We start from the raw sequence: 24,670 nt of genomic DNA, 5'->3' as shown, positions 1-24,670 counted from the left end.
TCCTATTCACTCACCACTGGATAAAATAAATACAGACGCTGTATAGGATATCCTAAAGACATACTACTTTTCTAATCTATAATTAAATATGCATATTGTATGTAAATATATACATCTATTTTTAAACAGGATTTCAAAGTCGTATTTTGTTAGCAAACACACGCTTCCATCATGAGCATCACATTTGGAGAAAGGAATATACACCGTAGACTCTATTTAATCTAATTTCTTCCATTTTTAGGACTTTAAATTTTTGCTTTTATAAGTGGTAAGAATTAATGTCTTGTACTTTGACTTAAAATGTCGCCTTTCGAATACAAAGTTGGTAGAAATTGCGAATTAAAAATTTAACCACTGCTGTTTTGATTTAGAAAATGGCTTAGTTGTCCCAAGTTAAGAAAGAATAGGTTACATTTTCGGCAAGTGGAAAAATGAGTGATCATTGCTATGAGTGAGTGGTCAGGACTAAAAATTTAACATTATATATATATATATATAGATAGATAGATAGATAGATAGATAAGAAACATATGAACTCAGATTAGTTTTTGTATTTACAGTTTATTTTGTTATAGGTAACAAGTATCGCAAGAATAGTATTTCTTTATTATGCTAACTATAAATTCTACAATCTACATTCAACTGCATACATTATTTGGTACAGCTATATTCATTTCATCAGTTAGAAGTCAGAAGCTGAAATACCTTAGGAAACATGCCAGGAGACATACATTCTTTTTTTTTCTCTCAATACTTTACTCTTATCATACCATTGGATTTACATTGCAACGTACAAGAATACAAAACGATATCAAACAATACAGAATGTATAATCATGTATAATAATATCATAAGGTTTATGGAATAGTTTGTCGCATTGACATGACGCCACGCTCAGCCTGGGTGTTCTGAAGCTCAACCACACGCTGGTGATACTCTTAATGTGTGTTAGTCTTGAGGGTCAAGTAATGACCACACCTTTAGCCACACATTCGCCACTGTGTCCGTCGATAAGAAAAGGCCAAAGAAAACTTTTTATTTCGTCCAGGTCACTGTCTGACGTGTGGAATCTCGTGTGGTAGTGTGGCTGGGTAGAAACAGAGAACAAAACAAGTCTGTAATGAGAGTTGTTTAAATAAGTGATGGCTGAGTGGTCAAACGCTTGGCTTTCGAACCGAGGGTTCCCGAGTTCGAATCACTGTGACGACTGGAATTTTTAATTTCGTGACTTTTAGGGCGCCTCTGAGTGCACCCAACACTAAATGGGCTGGCATTCGTTGGACAAAGTAAAGCGGTTGGTCGTTGTGCTGGCCACAACAATTTTACATCATGTGCCCTATAGATCGCAAAGTCTGAAGTTGGGACTTTACTGTTTAATTTCAAATAGATAATAAAACAAGTCTGTAATAAGATCATGTTAAATATGTGTCATTATTAGACTTGAAACCAAAAAGTGGCATTATTGCACTGACATTATTGATTTCAACTAGATAACAACATTTAACATAAAACGCTGATACTCAGTAAAAAAAACCAACAACAATACTAATTGTTAGTATCTTTTGAGTCAATTAGGCTTGAACGGTAAATATTTACTCACTAGTAATGCTTATCATTAAGATGTTTTTACCAATAAGAAATTCACTTAAGGGCAGTCGTTAACCTACTTTTAAAAAAATGTGTTACCCCCCCTCCCGCCCCACACACAACTGTGCGTTTTGTACACTACCTTGAAATGAACGACTCTAGTTTTCACACCCGCTGTTACGTTACAACACAAAGCTAGAGACTAGAAGTAACAAAGCAGACAATGGTAGCGGGGAAAATGGAATAACTTGTTTATGCATATACTATATACCTAGTTAAATAACTTTATACATACACTAATGGACACATAATTAGATTACAAGAACATAATATAAAATATGTACAGAGAAGTTATAAAATAAAGCATTGGCGATTCTTAGTCGAGTGGTTTTGTTTTCGCTTCAAAGTAACTAGATATACAACTTAGCTCAATCTTTTAACCCTTGCATAATCAAACTGGATACGTAGGCCCTATATAATGTTTTGGGAATCCTTGTATAATCAGACAGGATACATATGTAATGTTCTGGGAACCCTTGCACTAAACAATGAGAGTCTAACAATACGTACATTCCACAGTCAGTCAAGCGTGACATTCTTTAAGTAGAACTTTGGGGGCTAGTACATTTCAATATTTTGTTTTCACTTGCCTATAAAAGTAAAAGCGACAAGTTTTGCTCATTGTAAGATCTCTGGAAACAATGGGTGTGTATTGATCTATTATTATATTCCCAAGAGCCCTGATTCATTCATGAACTGACTGACATAACACTAATTCTCCCACTTGCCTAGGACGAAAAAATATATTTTTTTTAATCATGTTACTACTTTCGGTGAGCCTTTAACAACTAAGAACCTTCCACGCTCGGAACCGCATCGGTAAAATTGACCAAAAACGATTTTGAATTGACGATTTAGATCCAATGTGGTTTATAAAGCTGACATAGCAAACGGTACCGGGGTATATGATTAACCTTTCTTCCATTTTTAAGCATTATTTAAACCTTTTTTTTTGCGTACATTTTCCTTGGCGCGAAACTTGCTTTTATAGCCAGTAGCCACTGTATACAATATATAATATAAAACAGAAAGTAAGGCGTATGTATGTATTGTATATATGTATTGTATGTATTGTATGTATTGTATGTATTGTATGTATTGTATGTATTGTATGTATTGTATGTATTGTATGTATGTATTGCATGTATGTATGTGTCTCGCATAAAAATCAAAACCGTTTGGCCAATCTTGACAAAACTTCCTTGTTCCTTGAGTACTATCTGGAACCGTATCGTATGTATAGTAACCCTAAAACAAACTCAAGACCCTTAAAAAAAGTTCCCCAACTCTATGAAAGTATTACTATTTCATGGATCTAGGCCATGTTTACACGAGACAAGATCGAATGGATCTATATCTAGATCTAATTTTAAAAAACTACACTTTGCACAGATAGTTTTTAATTTTGGCACAAGAAAATACAAAACAGAGTCTATTGATTTCATTATTTTATAAAAGTAACCTTCAAATTAGTGTTTCAAAAGTCTTTTTTTTTTTCGGGTTAGGTAAACCCATTTTCGCAAAACTACTTTTATTTTCGTGCTGAAAGAGAACAAACTTGAAAGGAACATTAGCTAAGTTTGACATAGATATAAATGCAATCCACCAGATTAGTAATACACAAACTAAGACCCACAGGCCGCGGGTAATGTCCGGCTAGTATTTATATTTTTTTATTATTTAAAAACAAAATAAAATGTAGATATAACTTTATTATTTAAAAACATAATAAAATGTAGATATAACTTTATTATTTAAAAACAAAATGAAATGTAGATATAACTTTATTATTTAAAAACAAAATAAAATGTAGATATAACTTTATTATTTAAAAATAAAAATAAAATGTAGATATAACTTTATTATTTAAAAACAAAATGAAATGTAGATATAATTTATTATTTAAAACAAAATGAAATGTAGATATAACTTTATTTTTTAAAAACAAAATAAAATGTAGATATAACTTTATTATTTAAAAACAAAATAAAATGTAGATATAACTTTATTATTTAAAAACAAAATGAAATGTAGATATAATTTATTATTTAAAACAAAATGAAATGTAGATATAACTTTATTATTTAAAAACAAAATAAAATGTAGATATAACTTTATTATTTAAAAACAAAATAAAATGTAGATATAACTTTATTATTTAAAAACAAAATGAAATGTAGATATAACTTTATTATTTAAAACAAAATGAAATGTAGATATAACTTTATTACTTAAAAACAAAATGAAATGTAGATATAACTTTAGTATTTAAAAACAAAATGAAATGTAGATATAACTTTAGTATTGTGTGAGTGTTGAGAGAGAAGGGGTGAGAGTATAAATAGAATTCTTGAGAGAGAGAGCGTTACGAAGTCAGGGTGATAACAGAAACTAAAAATTCCGACCAAAATCTATGAAATATTTAAATATTGATTTATGAAACAGAAGGAAAGTCAGCGATTGTATGTAAAATTATTTTTTTTCGGGTGGTGGCGGGTAAAGCTAAATGCTAAGGGCAACTAGAATTCTCAGTTCAGAGGCATGTGTTTACGTGTGGGAGGTCGAGAGAAGCGGGCCGCTGTAATGAGCCCACATTTTCTTACTGGAGAATTCAAATGGGGAAAGGGGGTTTGGGGCCAAAAATATTTTGTGAGCGTTCGATGCGCAGGATTCAATATTTAAAAAAAGTCTCATGCTGAAAAGCAACAGAGAGTTTTTGAAATATTTTGATTAAGAGCTGAAAGGTCCATGAGTACTCAGAGATTGTATGTAGAACTATTTCCAAAGTCGTAGGGTGGAGAGGGGGATAGGTGATACCGGTCATGGAATTCAAGGGTAAAACGTATGTGGTTGGGAGGGTTAGTTGGCCGTGACAATTAGATGGAACAGATGATACAATTTCAGTTTTATGGGGGGGGGGGGGGGGGGGCAGAGCAGGATGTAAAAAGTACAAAATAAAAAAAAAACATGCCCCAAAATATCATAGAGCCTATTAACTATTTCAAAATAACTGAGAAGCAGAAGTCTAGTCAGATAGTGGACAGAAGACTTTTTATTAAGGCGGAGAGTTGGGGGGAGGGGGAGGGAAGATACTCGAATTTAAGGACCGGTCCAAGTTATAAGTAAGAAAAATATAAACGATACGTAGCCTGGGACCAAATCAACGGGCGTAGCCGGTAAAATTTTTATTAGGTAATAACAATTGAGATCTAATAAAGCTTTGACCAATCAAAATATTGAAAAAAACAACGTTCATAGCAATACCCAAGGCAGTTATTTGGGTGTCACACAAGTCAAACATTTAGGAGCCTCAGAAATACAGTTGTCATTAGACAAACAAGTTGAGAGAAAGATTACGAGAAGGAGCAACTATCAGTGTCAAGATGACATTTTGACAAGTGTGTGTGTGTGTGTGTGTGTGTGTGGAGGGGGAAGGCAATTAAAGAAATAGATACTATTGGTTTTATGTCTTAGGCTACTTTAGACATTTTGTTTTTCCAGAAATACTCTGTGCTATTTTCTCGACATTTCATTCTCCCTCCTCCCCAGCTCCAATACATTCAATAAATAGATGAAATGTTCAAAATACAAGAGGTGAGGAGGAGGGGGGGGGCTGTGGTTCCTCCCTGTCTCTCTTCGTCATTCCATTGACGTTTTAGGCTAGAAGGGACCATTTTGAAAACAGTTCAGGTCCGAAGGCTTAAACGACAGGTAACCCAAGTCTGTTGGTGTCTCACGTGTGATCCTCTGCGTCATTGAACCACTAGTGTACACACGACTTGTAGACATGTCCTATTAAATCTATAGAAATAACAATGGAAGTTTCTCTAGCCATTGAGACAAGTGAATCAGGCTTTTAATGCAAAGTAAACCAAGTCATGAGTTTCATGAAGTGGACAGCCCAATGACCATCCACAATAGAACACAAAAATACATCTTGTACGCCACACAATGCCTCTTTCATAACGTCCACACCGATCGGCAAAACAGCGTGACCGTTACATAGTGACGTTATTTTTTTTTTTTTATACTGTTTTCTTTTTTAGCACCAAAAGGCACTAAGCAGACATCTGATGACATTGAATGTATATGTCTGTAACAGAAGCTCCAATATGCGGTACAAGGTGTGACATATAATATAACTGAAACTTACACCCAAAGGCAGTGATGCCTTCATTGACCTGAAGGGGGGGGGGACGTTTGGAGGGGGGGAGGACGTTTGGAAGGGGGGGGGGGGACACACATTTCCGATCTGCGTAGAACTGGTCTAATCCCCCCCTTCCCCCCCCCCCCCCCAAAAAAAAAAAAATTCTCGAGGCCAATAAAACTGAGACTCTACATGTTCATCATTCATTGTTGGCAGATGTTTTGCGGGTCATTATAGCATCACATTAGGGCCGGATATGTCCCCCAGGCCGTATGTTGAGCATCATTACTCTAAAGTTAGCCTATTGAGAACCGACATGCTGAGACAAGTGTCGGCTACTTCTGTCATTCTTCTTCTCAAACTCTTGTCTGCCAGACATTGGACAACGATGCTATGTATAGAATTGTGTTTTTGTGTGCCAATGATGCTCAGCCATGTTTGACCAGTGAGACACAAAGCAACCTGCGGTTTTATCTGACATTGAGGGTTAAAGCTTGGCGGAGCGAGATAGCTGGATATGACCCGCAGGCCTTAGTTTGGGCATCACTGTTGTAAACATTTCACATTTATATATTATATTTTGTTTTGTGTGTGTGTGTCTGTCTGTCTGTCCGCTTGTTAGTCACGTTTAAAATTTCAATGTACACGTTCTACAAAAATACGATTTCATCATCGCATTCAACATTCGTATTGTATGCACATAGATATAAACTATTTTTAAAACAAGAACAAAAAAATTAGTTTCTATAATCTGAAAAACTCTACTATTGGAGCATAACACATAATTCAAATTGTATTTTAACGTGAACTGTCGTGTAAACAGTAAACTTACGTTAGTGTTTTTATGTGTTGTTGGCAAGGTAATCTCTTCCGTACTGCATAACCATTTTTAGCGGCCCCCGAAAGGGGAAAAGACGCTATTAGTTTTGTGTGAAATGTCTGTCCGTCCGTCCCGTTTATATCTCGTAAACTAGAAAAGATAGTGAAAATCCGACATCACAATATTGTAGACCATTCAAAGTTCTGATGCAACGGCTACTTTTTTTTTTTTTCTGAAAGCGAAAAATCTAATTTTTTAAATCACTTATGCAAGCAGCTTTTTAAAGAGAAAAAGCTATTTAGTATGCATTATAAGTTATACCTAATTTAAAACGAATAGTAATCTTGTAAATTGCATTTTCATTTACATCTATAGATACTACCACTATAAATAATATTATTTCTAGCTTTTTCAAAACAATTACTTCAATTATAAAACTTCAGTTAGGCCAGTGGAAGCGCGGTAGCTGAGTGGAAAGCGCTTGGCTTTCGAACCGGGGGTCCCGGATTCGAATCCTAGTGAAGACTGGGATTTTCAACTTCGGATTCTTTGGGCGCCTCTGAGTCCGCCCAGCTCTAATGGGTACCTGACATTAGTTAGGGAAAAGTAAAGGCGGTTGGTCGTTGTGCTGGCTACATCACACCCTCGTTAACCGTAGGCCACAAAAACAGATGAACTTTACATCATCTGCCCTATAGACCACAAGGTCTGAAAGGGGAACTAGTTAGGCCAGGTTCACATCTAACTTTGCATTCACTTGCACCTATCCTTTGATCTGCTGGACCGTTAGGGCACTACACAAGATCTGTCAACCTTCTTTCTCCATTATTAATTCTCATTTGTCTTTGAAATAATTTCATTCGGATGTTCTTTCTGAAAATATTGAAGCCTTCCTGGGTGGACCACTTCGGGGGCCGATTTTGAGTTTGTGTTTTCACACAAACTGTATTTGTAACCTCGTTATTTTTTTTTTTTTGGATCTTTGAGCTTCCATAGGAAAAAATGACGGATCCTTCCAAAAGAATCCCAAAAACTTCGTTTGTCTACAGCAAAGGACAATGGACAACCCAGGGATCATCAAGTTTGGGCAGTTTATGAACAATTTTAACGTGAACTGTTGTGTAAACCGTAAACTTATGTTAAGAGTCTTATGTGTTGTTGGCAATGTAATCTCTTCAGTACTGAATAAAAAAAATATATATATTTGAAATATGAATTAGATTGTCATATTATCTACAATGTCCGTAAATGCTAATAATGGTTATATCTGTGACAAGTCAAAAACTCGCTGTCAGAGTCACTCAAATTTATCACAGCATTAATTATTATTTTTCATTATTTATTTATTTTATTTTAATTATTTCCCCATCCTACCCCTAAATTATTCACCCGCCACACCTTTTCCGCTCCAGGCTAGACTTAGTTGACCACATTGGGGATAGTTAAGGCGCGTCCTTTCATTTATCTTCCCTTGACCGGGGCAAAGATACGTACAGACTCTTTGATCTTATCGGCAGGATGTCTGACAGCCGCAGTGGACACCACCTTGTGTGAAATGCAAGTCACTCCTCCCCCCCCCTTTTTTCTCCTATGTCTCTCTTTGATCTAGGAGACCACGAGGACAAACACGCCCATTGGCCTCCCAATGTGCGAATCCCATCTCTTGTCGGACTTCACCCACGTGTAAGATAATTCTTAGCCTAGGACATTTCCTGTTTACGCCCACATTCTCCAGGCCTGTATATAAGTTAAATTAAATCAGGCCAGACTCTCTTTCATTTCTCATTCGAGCTGAGCTATCGAGTCTGGACTGCTTCATTTATTCTCACTCCTAGAGGAATACCTGGTGGTAAGCCGAACTTGATCACAAGTTCCATCTTAAGTACTCTGTGTATATTTCCATTGGATTTTATCATGTGTATTTTGCTTAGTTCATTTATATTTAATTAGTGCATTGTGTATTTCTCACTGGCATAAGTAGAGAACATAGACATGTCCTATGTATGTATTTATGAATTGCATTAATCTATTAATGCTACGTTGCTCAATTGATCGTTGATGCAACCATGTATACATTTGTACATCTTATTGTATTTCCTTCATCTCGGTTGGCCGCCTTGATAATCTTACTAGCGCACTAATACTGCGTCTAGAAAAGAGTTATCTCCCCTGTATTGAATTATCTCCCCTGTAGTCATTTCACTCTAACGAGAGTTGCGCCGCTTGAACGGACACACTCTCCATTCAAGCGCGCTCCATTGTTCTCGACCCACGGTCATATGTAATCATACCGTCAGGGTCGCTGACCACCGCCCAATTCAACCCCCCCCCCCTTTTCTTTCTCTATCCACCTGTGTTGTTTATTTGAGATTATTATTTCCCCTTCTATGTACATTTTTATATTATTACTTTCCCTTTTATGTACATTTCTATATTGCTAATATCTGCCATCTATTTTCCAAATCCCATTTGTCATCATCTCCCCTTTATGCTCTAAAGCAATTTTACCAATCTGACGAATGCACCTCAGTCGAGGGCATCGATAAGATGCATGAGAGACATGTCCTAACTTGTCTTTGTTTATCCGCAGCCTCCCTCAGGTGTCTGCCTATTTGTTTGATATCAAGAATCACCTACTATCTTTGTGCTTAGTGCTATTCAGCACTGCACTAGCTCACTGACCTGCCCCTATTTATGTGCTTAGTGCTATTCAGCACTGCACTTGCCTACTGAGATCTACTCAACTCTACTACTTGGCGCTATCGGCATTGCCCGCCTATTCGACAGCCCACCTGTCAAGCTATTAGGTGCGACGTCCCTATAGATTCAGATCAGTGAGACGTCATAGCTACGCCAACCCTCTGCAACTCACTGGACATATCCTGTCAACTACGCTGCCCACGGAAGATCCGCTCTGCCCGCAGTAACCTTGTGCCCACGGTAGCCGGCCACCCGCCCTACTGTGCCCACTACAGATATTAGATTTTGGGGATTGAGACTCCACAAGAACTATATCACCGGCGTCCTTCTATCCGCTAGAGCGCCACCTCCAGCTGCAGAACCTCAAGCCAGGACACAGCCAGCTGCGACATCAACAGGAAAACCAGCTAAGTCAGAGGACAAAGTGACATACTCTCTTATTAAGTGCAAGAGTGATGATTAAATCTAATATTATTTAGGGATAGATGCAAACCCTCCCTTTTTTTATTCTTATATGTATATTTATGTAAATAAATATTCTTCATTTTTAACTTTTGTATCTATCTTTCATTGCTTTGTCTCGTTGCGTGTCTGCTCCCGATTCATATGCTGATAGGTTGGGGTGTGATAGCTTTAAAAATAATCATCCCCTAGACATTAAAACGCGCCAAACACACGTCACATTTCCCCACCTGTCACAATATCAGAGTCACAAGGGGGTAATTTTGTGACTGATTTTTTTGCATGGATATTGTTTATTTTAGGTGAGATTTTAATATTAAACCATCACTTGCCCCAGCTCAGCCAAGGGAGGTTTTGAATTTAAAATCCCTTTCCAGGGGGTTTGCGATTAAATCCCCCCTCTTATATAAAACGATACGCAAGTCAATATGCTAAACACAGCAGTCAAAGATACAGCCCTGGAAATATTAGGGAAGCTCCGCCCGCCCAAAAACCCTGGGTAACAGGATATACTCCAACACTGTGACAAGCGACGGGAGCTTAAAAGGAAAAAGCTGTCCGATCCAAAATATGTCCACGAATACAAAAGCGTCAACAAACGAATTAGAAAGGGAATGAAAGAAGCGAAGAAAAATTGGATAGAGAATAAGTGTCAGGAAATTAAACAGAGACTTAACAGGAATGACAGTAAAAAAGTGTACCAATTAGTAAAGGACCTCACTACCTCAAAGCATGGAAGATGAGGGAACAAAACCCGAACTATTGGCCCGAATAGCACAGTCTACAGCAGCCCTTTCAAAACTTAAAATAATATGGAAAGACAAGGGCTTAGCCCTCGGCACCAAAATCAGACTGATGCGCTCCCTGGTCATGGACACATTTTTATATGCTTGCGAGTCGTGGACGTTGAATGCAGAGCTAGAGAGGAGGATCCTAGCAATGGAATTGAGATGCTACAGAAGGATCCTAGGCATCACATTCAAAGACCGCATCACAAACCAAGACATCAGAGACAGGGTTACTGCAGCGATCGGAGCCCATGACGACCTGCTAACTATTGTAAAAAGACGAAAGCTTAAAACCTATGGCCACATTACAAGATCTACGGGGCTCACAAAGACCTTCCTTCAGGGAACAGTGCCAGGAAAGAAGAAGAGGCAGACAGAAAAAGCGATGGGAGGACAACATTAAAGAATGGACGGGCCTGCCATTGAGAGAGGTTCTAAACAAGGCAAAAAAAAGGGAGGAATGGAGAAAGACGGTTGACGAGTCTTGCCTGGTGCCCCAACGGTCCAACAGACTAAGGGATAGGTAAAGGTAAATATAAAACTAAAAAATAATGCAAACGAAAATCCCCAAATTCCAAGAGCATAACCAAGGGGGGGGGGGTTGATTTAAAAAAAACCTCCGAAATTGTTTTACGATAAAAACACGCTAAAGCATACCTCAGTCACTAGATTCTAAGAGCGTAGCCAAGAGGGTTTTGTGTTTAAAAACCCCCTCCAGAGGGCCTTAAGTTAAAACCCATCCAGAGGGCTTGAGTTTAAAACCCCCCTCCAGCGGGGTTTGAAGCTAAAAACCACCTCTCTAGAAAGCTTTAAGTTTAAAACCCCTCCAGATGATTTTGAGTTTAAAATCCCCCTACAGATATTTTTGAGGTTGAAAGCCCCCTCTTTAATATTATTCTAAAGCAAACTACAGTCACCTAATTCTATGAGCTAAGGGGGCTTCGAGTTTGTTTAAAAAAATATTATTAGTTTAAAACCCCCCGACAGATGGTTTTGACGATAAAACTTCCCCTTTCGATATAAAATCTAAAGCAAACTACAGTCACGGAATTCCAAGAGCGTAGCCAAGAGAGGTTACACATTTCTACCAGTCGCTCGGCTCCATTAATAAAGTGCAGTGAATGGCATGGAAGTCATCTGCCTTAATTGAAAAAAAGACTAAATGTGGCTCAACAAAGATTGCTAAGACGGATTTCAGGAGTCAGTTAAAGAGATCGGGTCTCAATCAAGGAAATCCTATGCCGAACTGGGAGTCGACAATTTAATGAGGTTGTGACAGAGCGTCGCATGAGGTTTGCAGGACATGTTCTCTGACAAAATGAATTACGCATACCAAGAGTTGCGATGACATGGATGCCATTACGTAGAAAGCGTAAACAGGTAAATCCTAGCATAACTTGGCGCCACACTTTCATGGAGGACCTCAGAGCAGTGGACACCAGGTGGAAAGAGGCTTCAGACATTACCAGTGACAGATTTTTGTGGAGACAGCTTTCTGCCCAATGTGCCGAACGGCGCGGGAGGATCTAAGTCCTAAGTACGTAATAATAGCAGATTAGATTTTTGAACTCAATTCTGTAAAATAATAAACTGTTGATACCTCAGAATATGCATTTGTTTTGTTTTAAAGACCGGATATGGTGCCTGGCGGCTCCCAAGTATAACTTACTGACATAACTGTGTCCTAAGACTTTCTCTGTGGCATGTCTTTATCATGTTGATGATTTCTAAAAGATTTTATTTTGCTGGGGGACTTTGTTCAGGTTGTTACCATGTCAAGCTGACATTGAGCTATGAACATTTTTGTTTGTATTCAAGCATTTTATCTTCCAGTTCCTTGTCTTAATAACATATAGTTCAGTTGCAATCGTGGAAAAATCTCACAACAAAAACTTTGGTTCTTATTTTTGTTTCTGTACTTTGGTTACATCCCTCTTTTGTTTAAGGTGTGACATTTCAATTAGGCTTCACATATGATAAGATCCTTCAAGATTTCCTCCCCCCCCCCTTTTTTTTTTACAAAAAGAAAAAAATATCTACAGAAGAGTTTACTATTCTGAACGAAAACTTGATTTCCTTCCTTTCATTAAATGGCTGCCCAACGTCTTAGTGTTCATTAACATCTCCTGAGAGTTTGAATTTTTTTTTAAAATCTCAAAATGAATGAAAAAAGTAAATAGCCATGTATTGATCATCACTTAACAATAGCTAAATATAAGTCATCACATCACCTGACACTTCTTTGATATAGGTCATCACCACACCTGATACCTCCTTGATATAGGTCATCACCTCACCTGATACTTTCTTGATATAGGTCATCACATCACCTAATACTTCCTTTGATTTAGGCCATCACATCACCTGATACTTGCTTGGTATAGGTCATCACATCACTTGATACTTCCTTGATATTTCATCAACTCACCTGATACTTCCTAGATATAGGTCATCACATCACCTGGTACTTTCTAGATATATGTCATCACATCATCTGGTACTTCCTAGATATAGGTCATCACATCACCTGGTACTTTCTAGATATATGTCATCACATCATCTGGTACTTCCTAGATATAGGTCATCACGTCACCTGGTACTTCCTAGATATAGGTCATCAACTCACCTGGTACTTCCTAGATATAGGTCATCAACTCACCTGGTACTTCCTAGATATAGGTCATCAACTCACCTGGTACTTTCTAGATATATGTCATCACTTCATCTGGTACTTCCTAGATATAGGTCATCAACTCACCTGGTACTTCCTAGATATAGGTCATCAACTCACCTGGTACTTCCTAGATATAGGTCATCAACTCACCTGGTACTTCCTAGATATAGGTCATCAACTCACCTGGTACTTCCTAGATATAGGTCATCAACTCACCTGGTACTTCCTAGATATAGGTCATCAACTCACCTGGAACTTCCTAGACTCGTACATGATGAGGTAAGGTGGATTCTGAATACTGAGACCCCAGGCTATTTTAACGGCCAGTTCTGTGTAGTCCTTGAGCTGAGAGCAAGTTTTAAGTCCTGGGTATTCGTACAGTGTGCTGCAGATACTCTCTGATACTTCCTATGTAGAGAAACACAACCTAGAGATTAGTCTTTAGGTCAGTGAATACTGTCAACACCTATGAACGCTAGAATATTAATTAATAAAATAACACAGGCTCAGTTTAATTATAATACTATTGATTATTTGGCAATGTCAGAGAATTAAAAAAGAATTTTGAAAAATTATATGTATTATTTATTGATCAATTACTTTTACTTTCTTTCACAACATTCAATGTATTTAAAATTAAAAAAAAAAAACAAAACAAAAGTTATCGATTCCCCATTAATACATACTACTTCTTTAATCATGTAAAACAGTTAACAAATAAAGTAGGCCCTATATATGTACAGTATCCCATAGCTTGAGAAGTTCCATTGTGGCATAACATCCTACCGGAAGAGATATCAGTGGATAGGATTTAAACATGAGACTATCTTGAAGAGATTCCGAAGTCCGTTCCACAAACTAAAAAGGAATATTAGACGAGGCTAACAAAATGAAAGATTTGTATTTTTGTCCTAGACCTTTCTATATGACTCACGTGTAAACAAAATAGAATCTTTGTACACTACCTATAGTACATAGCAAGAGCGGACTGGGTGTCATCATCGGCCCGGGAATTTCTATACTATCGGGCCCATAAACTGTATATTATATAATGGACATCCAATTCTAGGTAGGCCTACCTGTAATTCAAAATCATTGTTAAGTTTGATAATTTATCGATAGATGTACACATTCATACAGTGAACACTATATCCTTTTTTTTATAAGGAATATACCGTAGGCCTTATGTCAGGAATTCTCAACCTGTGGGTCGCGACCCCCTTGGGGGTCGATTGACGATTTGCCAGGGGTCGCCAAAGACCATCGAAAAAATTAATGTTTCTGTCTATTATTCTATTGCTGTGTGTGTTTGCCGGGGGGGGGGGGGGGTCGCGGCGCAGAGTGAGGGATTGTAAAAAGGGCTCGCCGAGCATAAAAGGTTGAGAACCGCTGCCTTATCTTGCTTTTTAATCGCTAAAGTGTGTAGGCCCCTAAAAGGATGAAGCCTACTAGATCTAGTAGCACTGTCTACGGATGTAGGCTATTACATTATTTCGGAAAATGTGTTAGATTAAATTAGTAGCCTAATAGATTCCGTATAACTTTTTTTTTTAAATACGTCACTCATATGGCCCTTATATAAGAAAATACTATAAAATCTTATCTTATAAAATACAGTTGTGACTTTAAAAAAAAAGATGATTTCTGTGGTCCTACCGGCCCATTTTGGGTACCGGCCCACCGGTCATTTGCCAGAATGCCCATATAGCCAGTCCGCCCCTGGTACATAGCTCTAAAATGTTTAGACCAGTCTTGCCACTAGAATCACGTTTTGTGTTCTAAGAGTTTGTTTTAGTTTTGATGGCTCGTCGAAGAATTGAGGATTTGTGAAATTATTTGTCACCCCATTTTTTGGGAGATCAACATAGACAATTTTTCACTGTCCAGCTGTAAGACATTATAAGGGTCAGTGATGTCAGGATATGTTTACGTAATAAAAGTTAGACTTACATGAATGACAGATGTCAGGTTGTAGCGATCAGCAGATTTGATGAAATACTGGTTGATGTATTGCTCCATGTCGGCAGACAACGGATCCGAATCTCTGTCAGATATCTCTGGCTCAGGCAAACACAAAAGATGTCGGAGTTGACTTTTCAAGTCCAGTATTTTTTGTTGCACACACCTGAAGGCAAGCTGAAGCAGATGTAGACAATGAGTTACTTTTTGATGCTGTTCTTTGTGACGGCAATAATAGTTGTTAAAACTCAAATGAAACATTTGACTCACTATACAAGACAAAAAGGAACAATTTGCTATTAAAACAAAAAGAATGTAGTCTGAAGCATTGCAAGCAGTTTATGTTTAAACGATGAAAAACTTTTGTAGTTACTTTATAAGCTCGTTTTGCAAGCCCAATGGGAACACAGCTACAGCACCTCTTTAAGTTCTACTAACAACACACGTCGAGTATTCTCCAAGCTTGCTTCTTATGATTTTTGGTGTTGTTTTATCTTTTTTTTTATTTTTTTTGTTTAGAATTCGTTTCTCTTTTGTTGAGCATATAGACAGAAATATATTTACTAGCTAACTAGCGAGTTTTAAGCTCATTTTTGTATTGCAATAGCGAAAAAAAAAAACTGAGCGAGCTCATCACACACACACTCACACGCACAAACAAACATACACACAAACTTGTAATTGTTCAGTTTTTGTAGCATCCAAATACATGAAAATTTCCTTTATTTCCGCATTCGTATATCCAAAAGATGGCGAACTGTAAACTATGCGATTGTAACTTTCAAGTGATAACAACAGTCTTTTTATTCAAAAATGTTTTGTTGAATACACTAAGAGCTTGTGGAAGAGCTATAAATTGCGCATAAAAGCCCATGGAGCTAAAAATATAATTTGAAATCGCAGTAGCGAACATTCAGATAGCTCTAGAAATTGTGTGAGATGGAAGGATATAAAAAAAGGGCCTAACTAAAGCAATTCGTGGTGATTTGTAAATGATTCGCGTTTCAACACCATGACTAAGGATTAATTATCTAAACTGATTTATATTGTACTAGACATATATTACCCGCGGCTTTTTTTCTTTGCGTATAACTGTCGATGAGTCACTGAGAGTGGTTAGTAAACAATTAAACGAAATAATAATGTTATAAGTAAAGCAAATGCGTAAATGTAAAAATAGTATGGATTGTGCTGTCAAAATAGCTAATCGACTTCAATCCATTCCAATCCAAAACATTTGCTTGTAGGCCTACATATATTTGATTACAATTTCAAATGAATAGACTTAATTTTGTATGTTCACGTGTTAAAGAATAAATTAGATCTTGAGTTAGATCTAGATCTAGAGCAGGCATGTTAAACTCGTTAAGGTGTATGGGCCGCATAAAAAACTTACTATATCCTAAGGGGCTGCAGCCAAAAATCAGTTGCAAAACAGCTTACTAGTTTTATGTAAATTAAAAACAATACAATAGAATACAATAATTAATGACATACCTGTCCTTTAGTTAGCTAAATTTGCAGTACACTTTGATAATTAAAAATTACTAGGATTGCGCATTTTTTTACTTTGTACTGAAGCTGGGATACAAGTTTATTAATATCGGGGGAAGTTTGTTTGTCACTGACACTATCATCACTGACGACAAATTTTGATCAGATAATCTCGAACGGTGAGGTGATTTGTAGCTTTCATTTATAGAAAAGAACTGCTCACAGAGATCAGTGCTTGCAAAAATAGCTAGAATTCTGGCTGCAAATTTCCACAATTGAACGTACCGTTTAGGTAAATAACTACATTTTGGCGCAGCCACTTCTTTATTCTTCGCTTTCAACAAAGAATCTAACTGCAATTCTATTAGCTCTAGTTGTACATTACCAGCAGCCCATTTTCAGAAGCAAATGAAAATGGAGATAAAAACAACGAAAATTCTTGCTCGTATCAAACGAAGTCATGAAAACGGCCAGTGGAATCTACTAACGATTCCAGGTGTAAGACATATTTACCAAATGTTGTAGCCGTATTTAATCTTTGTAGTTCCTGACAAGTGAACAAGATTTTCTCTTTATATTTGATTTATCCACAGTCGTAATTTTGCTTGACACCACTTCACATGATCACACGCAGTTGTGACAATTTAGTCTTTACTTTGAAGTTTCAAATTTAAGTCTTGCAGGTGACCAGTGAGATCAATTGCAAATGCCAAATCCTGAACCCATTCGTCAGTATGGAAATGTTCAACAGGTTCACCTTTCATGTTCCGAAACAATACAATTTCTTCACGCAGTACAACAAATCTCTTCCATTTTTTATGACAGGAGAGCCAGCAAATTTCGTGTCCAATGTCATTCAGAAACATTGAAAATTGGTGATGATTTAAGCTACGGGCACGAATAAAATTGATAGTGACTGAAACCAGTCTTATGACATGCTGGAATTGCTTTGTGCGTTATGTTTCTTGGTGAATGATGCACTGAAAATGAGCAAATTTAAAATTAGCATTAGTCTTTCTTATTTTTGCCAGTAGATTTGCATCAAAACCATTTCATAATGGTTAGTGCGCCATCCGTTGTTAAACTAGCTAGCTTTACCAAAGGTAAGTTGTACTGCAATATCACCTCTTATTTCTCAAAAACATATTCGCTTGTTGTGGTGTTATGTATAGAACAAAGCTAAAGTAGCTCTTCATGTATCTAAAAATTCCTGTCACAGGTCCTTATGAATATAGCCAACTGTGCTACACCCGTTACATCAGTTGACTCAGAGAGCCAATGAGAATATTTCAAAATCTATTTTGTTCTTTAATTGTTCAGACAAGCTGACTGACAAGTCAATTATTCTATCTACCACAGTGCTGCTAGTTAAAGTTATTTCATTCAATGCTTTCACATTTTCTGGACTTCCACAGCTGTAACGACACACTCCTTCATAAAATCCCTTTCACTAAATGATTTGCTATGGCTTGCAATTAAGTTTCAAAAAAATTAGCTGGCTTTCACTGCATACTCAATCTCGTTGTTCAGTTTAACAAATACACTTTTTCAATTCAAGTAGCTTGTCATCTTTTATTTTCTAGGGTAATAGTTTAACATTATTTTGATAATTTTTGAGGTGGCCAAGTGGGCCGTATGCAAGGTGGTCGCGGGCCGCATGCGGCCCCCGAACGCCGTGTTTGACATGCCTGATCTAGATTAATGTAGAGTTAAATATTGGCTTGGATAGAGTTCATTTTGCACGTGCGTATGCGTGAACTTTTTAAATAGATGTACGCGAATGAATGAAACTATTAGAATATATCTTAACACGGCTTCGCAGCTTTAGCGAACGAATGCATGAAAAATGCTTTAGAAAAACAAATTTGAATGTAATTTGATTAAAATATGAAATGGACTATAATTAGTATAAAACTATCTTTGCGAAGAGAAGTTATATCATCTTAAAGTTGAATTAGAGTTTTAGACCTAGGAATAGAAAGATGTGTAGCATTACGGTATTGTCTGATCAAAGTATGCTCATCAGGAATTCTACATTCGCAGAAAATGCTTTTGAAACACAAATTTGAAGGTTAATTTTATTAAATAATGAAATCAATAGACTATATTTTGTATTTCATGCGTCAAAGTAAAAAACTATCTGTGCAAAGTGCAGTTCTTAAAATTAGATCTAGATCTAGATCCTTTCGATCTTTTCTCATGTACATATAAACCTAGATCGATGAGGTTATAATGCTTTCATAGAGCTGGTCAACTTTGTTGTTTTTTGAGGGTCTTAAGTTTGTTTTAGGGCTACAATACATACACTGCGGTCTAAGTTGGTACCCAAGGAACATTTCTTCCAAGTTTTATCAAGATTGGTTAAACGGTTTTGATTTCTATGCAGGGACATACATACATACATTCATACATAGCCTACATACATACACCTTACTTTCTGCTTTATATATTAGATTTTATACTTGAAGCTTTGTTTGTGCACTTAGATATTATACGATTCAATATTAAGATATTAAAATATTCCATTCTCTTAATGTTTTTGTGTTTTCCAAAACCACTTTGAGACTTTTGAATGAGATACATTTTAAATATCTGACATTTACAGCTAACCAGCAAAGACATAGTGACATAAAACTTGCACCCGGAGCTCAGAAAGAGTTCAAAAGTTGTCATGTGTATAATATCACGAAATCATGGGGCATCATGGGTATAGATAGCTGAGAAGTGGAATCGGGTGTTCAGACTTCTGAAATTTATTCCAAATAAACACATTACATTTTAGGAAGTGTAGTCTATTGTGTGTCTATGTGTTATGGAGTGTGTGTGTGTGTGTTTCTATGGTGACGATGGGAAGAGGTTAGCGATTAGTTGTGAATAATGCAACATATGTGGCATTGTCGTCACTTGGTCTTAGCAGGGGAGACGACTCCAGAACGTGAGATTGAAAGGTTGTGTTATATCAGTAGGTTAGATTTTGTTAAGAAATAGTATTACTTAAGTCTACTACATTTAATCTATTTTATCACTCATTGATTTTGTTTATATTATAAATACAGTTCTATTTAGTATTGTTCCCAAGGAAGTTATTTGAAGTTTTATTAGTTAAGACACATTACGCCTACAACGGTTTAGTTGTCTACCAGCAGTTTGGTGCTATAAGTCAACGACTGGTAACAATGCTGTGCACTATCACCCCTTCTACTTTTGTGTCTCCTCTGTCAGATACACCACAAGAACCCCACATTGGAGACCCAAGTGGAAGGGCATAACAATATATCTTAGTGTGATGTTAGCTGACAGCATGGAAGCCCCGATTGTGGGCGATACTGGTGCAGACATGTACAATATCAAGGGGACAACAATGAATGGTGATCCTAACAGTAGCAGAACAATGAGCAGTAGTTCCTAATTACAGTAATAACACTAGAACTCGATACATTTGAAAGTATAAAATGAATGGAATTACCACCACAACCGAGAATAAAATCTTCATTTTCAGAATGTCAAGTCCATGCAGCTCTGGGATCTCGTCCAAGGCGTCCAGTGTGTCTACGCGACCTTCTCGGTACAGGTCATGGTAGGCACTAATCAGACTTGTTGGTCTGTGAGCTCCAAGATTTAGGTCTTCAAACACCTGACCTGACCTCATTGTGAACTGGTTGTGAACTTGGTCAGCTAACCTGGACAATGCAGGACATTCGTTATATAGTTCTAACTTATTTTGAATTTTGCTACTTTAACGACAATTTTAAATTCTGGTGAGAAGTAAATCTAAATCTTTTTTAAAACTTATCCTTTATCATGAAAAGAATGTAAAATTGATTATTAAAACAATGGAATGTGTTGTCAGTCTATTAACATGCCTGCCTATAATCAAACGTAGACATCAGCATGACATTGAGACTAGGCACTTGGGAGTTACAGACATTCCTTAAATAATACGTCTTAGGTATATCCATTTGTTAATCCAGACCTGCCTGCGAGTTAGAGTTCTACTCAAACAATGGATTTCGTGACTTTCTTCTTCTCCTTCAGCGTTCCGGTAACTTATGCTTAGATCTGAGATCATTTGGTTTCCTGATCATGCAGCTTTCCATACAGTTTGGAGCTACAGTCTTCTACCAAGCGCGTCAGCATTAAGCGGTAAAATCATGGATTAAGGCCCCTTACAAGTAAAGGTGCCGTAAATACAAAATAACCAGCCGGGACCAAGTGATTTGCACTCATGAGGATGAGCTAGTATTCCTCTAGAATATTTTAAAAGTCCAAGGAAATGATTGCAAACAGCGAGTATAGGGCGACATATTTCTAAATCGGGTAAATGAAGCTAGGGATAGCAAATCATATAGGAGAGGCAACCCTGGAACTAAACAGGTGCAGCCTTGCAGATGATCTTTGATGATCGAAAGCTAAGAAGCATATCCAGTAAGAAAAAGTCGTCTGAAGTCGAGAGTCAATGAGCCTCATGGCGTGTTGACAAGCAAGCTTATCTACGTTTTCCTGCCTGATTCGACCACAAAGTTTAGCGATTTCACTCAAGTGTTACTCTAGTTCGGTGTTTCCCAAGGTGGGGTACGGGAAGACTTTGGAGGAGGTATGCGTTTCACATCAGTATCTAGGCTGATTTTTAAAAATACCTATTTATTATGTTCTATTAATAAATTGAAGCGTGCTTGGGGGGGGGGGGGGGACGAGTGGTACTCTATATTACAATAATTACAAAAGGGGTACACATTGGTCAAAAGTTTGGGAAACACTACTCTAGCTAATTGTGAATAACCATTTTTTTAAAAAATAGATCTCACTATTATACAACCATGCAAGTGGACAATTGACGCCTGTATGTTTCTACAAGTAGCAAAGCATGGATGTCTATTTAAATGTATTTGTGGCTGAGTGACACACACAAAAACAAAACACTCCAATTCCGCTCGAATTCCAAAGTAGACCCAAAATGTTGAACTTGAGTTGTGTTTGCAGAGCGCCCAAAGGCAATACGAAAAATACCACTCCCCCCCCCCCCAAACATGTGGACAAGGAGTGGACCAGAGCGATCTGAGCAAGCCATTGGAGAAATAAACACGCACTATACAAAAGGAGATATAAACTATAATATTAAGTTTGAATTAATCTTGAGTGAAAAGCTGTTCTTATCTATTTTTAGAGTGTTGGAAGATAGTGTATTCTTTGCATTATGCTAATTTGTGTTTACATTATGTTAATGTAATGTTTACATTATGCTAATTTCGACTTAGTATTGAGAATGTGTTGAAGTACCTTTCTCTCAGCAGTTTCTCCTGTTCCTGTAACTGACCAATCGTGTCCATCGACTTGGCCAGCGCTTCCTTAAGAGACTGGACCTCTTGTTCCAAGAGAGCTATTTTCTCTTGAGTAGTTAGCAATGACAAGGGCTGTGTACTGTCATCCATTGCTGTCACTTTGACCTCTCTCTACCTGCCAGGCATGTCTTGGATGGACTCGATCAGACCATTCAAAGATAAAGCTGTAGTAGAGCCCTGGTTACGAAGAGAAAAACTGAACATTTAAAAAAAATAAGCTAATCTTTGGGTCCCAACCTTACGTGCATAACATGAAACACTACTTATATATTTTTTTTATTACTTGTTTTAAACTATATTCGAATTATATACATACTAAAAAAAAAAACACCACACAAACACACACAGAAACAACCCCCACAAAAAAAACAACAACCCGGAACTGTTTGCATAAATGTGTTAAAAATATGAGGAACGTTACCTCTCTTACCGTATAAATAGTTGCAAAAATTAATTGTGTATTTTTATGAAAAAACTGCTTGAATAGTTGATTTTAAACTTTTATTTTTTGCTTTCAGAAAAAGTAGCCTAGCATCAGAACTTTGAAAGATAAAAAATATCATGATATCGGATTTTCAATTTCATTTCTAGTTTTTAAAATGTAAACGGGACGGACGGACAGACAGGCCACACAAAACTAATAGCGGCTATTCTCCTTTCGAGGGCCGCTAAAAAAGACAGTGTGGTACGAGAGGATGAAGAGTTTTCCAATATAAGGAGGGGTCAGGGAGGCAGACTTTATCAGTCTGGTTGAACAGGAAAGTCTGCAGAATGATCAAAGCATTAAAGTCAAAATAAAAGAATGTAATGAAAAAATAAATCAAGAAAAACGATTGAAAAAACCGTTGATAAATATTCAAAATATTTATAAATGTATTTAGACTCGAATGTCTATATTTATCACGAATACAGCCAAATCTATGTAACACAAAATCGTTTGACATGCAAATACTAAATATCAAAAAGTTGTGCGAATTATGAAAATAAACTTACTTTCTTATGAACTATTGCTCAATAATACACTTCGGTAATATATATAATATGTGAAGTGGCTAGAATGTACCGATAAAAGATTCTATAAAACTATCATTGACCTTATTGTTTACTTACAAAGTGTTGAATTAACAGCCAAATATTGAGTGTATGGGAACCGCCATGTTTTCTTTGGCTTGACCTATTTATGCCTCTATGAGTCTAAGTCTAAGGTGTATGACTCCGCCTACTTGTAGACCAACACCATGGAAAGACTAATTAGCTGTTTGAGTAATCAGGGAGTGCTGGCTATGAGCTTTGTCAAAGAAAATGCTCTAAAAATAAACTCTCTTATACAACTAGGCACCTCTACATTATACAATTCGTCATTGTAATGACTCAGTGACCATTCACTCCTTGATGACATTCAATATGTCGGGGGCTTGGAATCATTTAGATTTAACGACAAGAATGCTGCAAGATAACAGAAGTGAATCCTTATCTAATGGGGCATGAAGTAAAATATTTGTATTTCTTTATCTCTTGGCTTAACGTCATCTTAGTCGTACAAATATTAAGTAGGAAGAAAGTCTATAGCAACGATTTAAAAAAAAAAACACTTTCGAAGGAAGACAATCGGTTGTATTTTGAATCGCATTGCATAGTTACTTACAAATAGCATATGAATCTCGTGGGGCGAATTTTACTTTAGAATTCACACAATTTGTATACGAATTTATTACTTATGTTGATAGTATATACTAATTATTTATATTTCAATCTATTTTTAGATTATTTCGTATGTTGGCCGATTTGGTGGGGTCAGGAGGGGGCGATGGTATCACTTCCGCCCCCCCCATACACTTTCGTGTGTGGGGGGGGGCGGTCCAATTTATTTGTAGAAATCACAGCTTGTTATCAGAATCAATTAAATATTTATATGATTAAAACTTGTTATTGATATTTTAACCGATCTTTATGTCGTTCCCTGTTTGCCGATTGGGGATGGGGGGGCGAATACCTCCACTGCCCTTCCCACCTAAACCCTTTGAGTGGGGGGGGGGAGGGTCCTACTTTTATGGAGAAATCATAGTTTGTGAACAAAATTAGTTCAATTAGTATATAAATTTTATATTATGTCGCTCCCCTTCTGGTATTTTGGCCGATTCATTGGGGTTGGGGGGAGGGCGATTGCATGTACTGCCCTCCCCACTCTATAGCCCTCTGAGTGGGGGGGGGGGGGAGCGGACCTATTTTTATGGAGAATCATTGTTTGTAAACAAAATTAGTTGAATATATAATATAAACTACGTATTGATATGTGAACCCATTGTATATTATGTCGTACCACACTCTAATCTCAAATTTTATCATTAGTAAATTTAAATGAAAAGGGTTGTACCAGGTGGGAGGGGCGATACATGCAATCGCATTTCCCCCATCGGACAAACCAATACTTTTTCTTTTTGTATTATAGTTAAGAAATTACAAAATTTTAAAAATCTGTCACTAATATAGTTTATATATACTATAAATTAGATTCTTATATCGAGTCGCCCCACCCCTATTCCTTAATGTCAAATTCAATCTTTAGCAGAAATTATTAAAGGAGCGAGGATTAATCGTTTTCACTCTATCGCCCATCCCCTTTCCAGACAGAGTTTATGA

General features: G+C 37.0%; 1 protein-coding gene across 1 annotated transcript; it reads right to left on the bottom strand.

Annotated features, from left to right (window-relative positions):
• Nucleotides 1–541: 541 nt before the first annotated feature.
• On the bottom strand, nt 542–23,404 carry LOC106074893 (uncharacterized). The gene is made up of 6 exons (XM_056038265.1): nt 23,141–23,404; nt 21,969–22,207; nt 20,158–20,371; nt 15,189–15,374; nt 13,488–13,646; nt 542–1,087 (listed from the first exon to the last, which is right to left on the bottom strand). Exons 2-6 carry the CDS (start codon nt 22,118–22,120, stop codon nt 962–964), a joined length of 837 nt encoding a protein of 278 aa, XP_055894240.1. The 5' UTR covers nt 22,121–22,207; nt 23,141–23,404; the 3' UTR covers nt 542–961.
• Nucleotides 23,405–24,670: the final 1,266 nt, after the last annotated feature.

This window comes from Biomphalaria glabrata, chromosome 1 (genome assembly GCF_947242115.1).
Source record: "Biomphalaria glabrata chromosome 1, xgBioGlab47.1, whole genome shotgun sequence".
NCBI classification, from domain to species: Eukaryota; Metazoa; Mollusca; class Gastropoda; family Planorbidae; genus Biomphalaria; species Biomphalaria glabrata.
Note: the sequence above shows the minus strand (reverse complement) of the source record. Positions and strands in the feature narration are given on the sequence as shown.

Excerpts from the sequence above, each read along its gene's own strand:
- LOC106074893 (XM_056038265.1), bottom strand. The coding sequence starts at position 22,120 with ATGGATGACAGTACACAGCCCTTGTCATTGCTAACTACTCAAGAGAAA. Across the intron at positions 20,372-21,968 it reads GAGAAACTGCTGAGAGAAAG|GTTAGCTGACCAAGTTCACA; the intron begins GTACTTCAACAC and ends TGCATTGTCCAG. Across the intron at positions 1,088-13,487 it reads ACGAGTCTAGGAAGTTCCAG|CCACACTACCACACGAGATT; the intron begins GTGAGTTGATGA and ends GTTTCTACCCAG.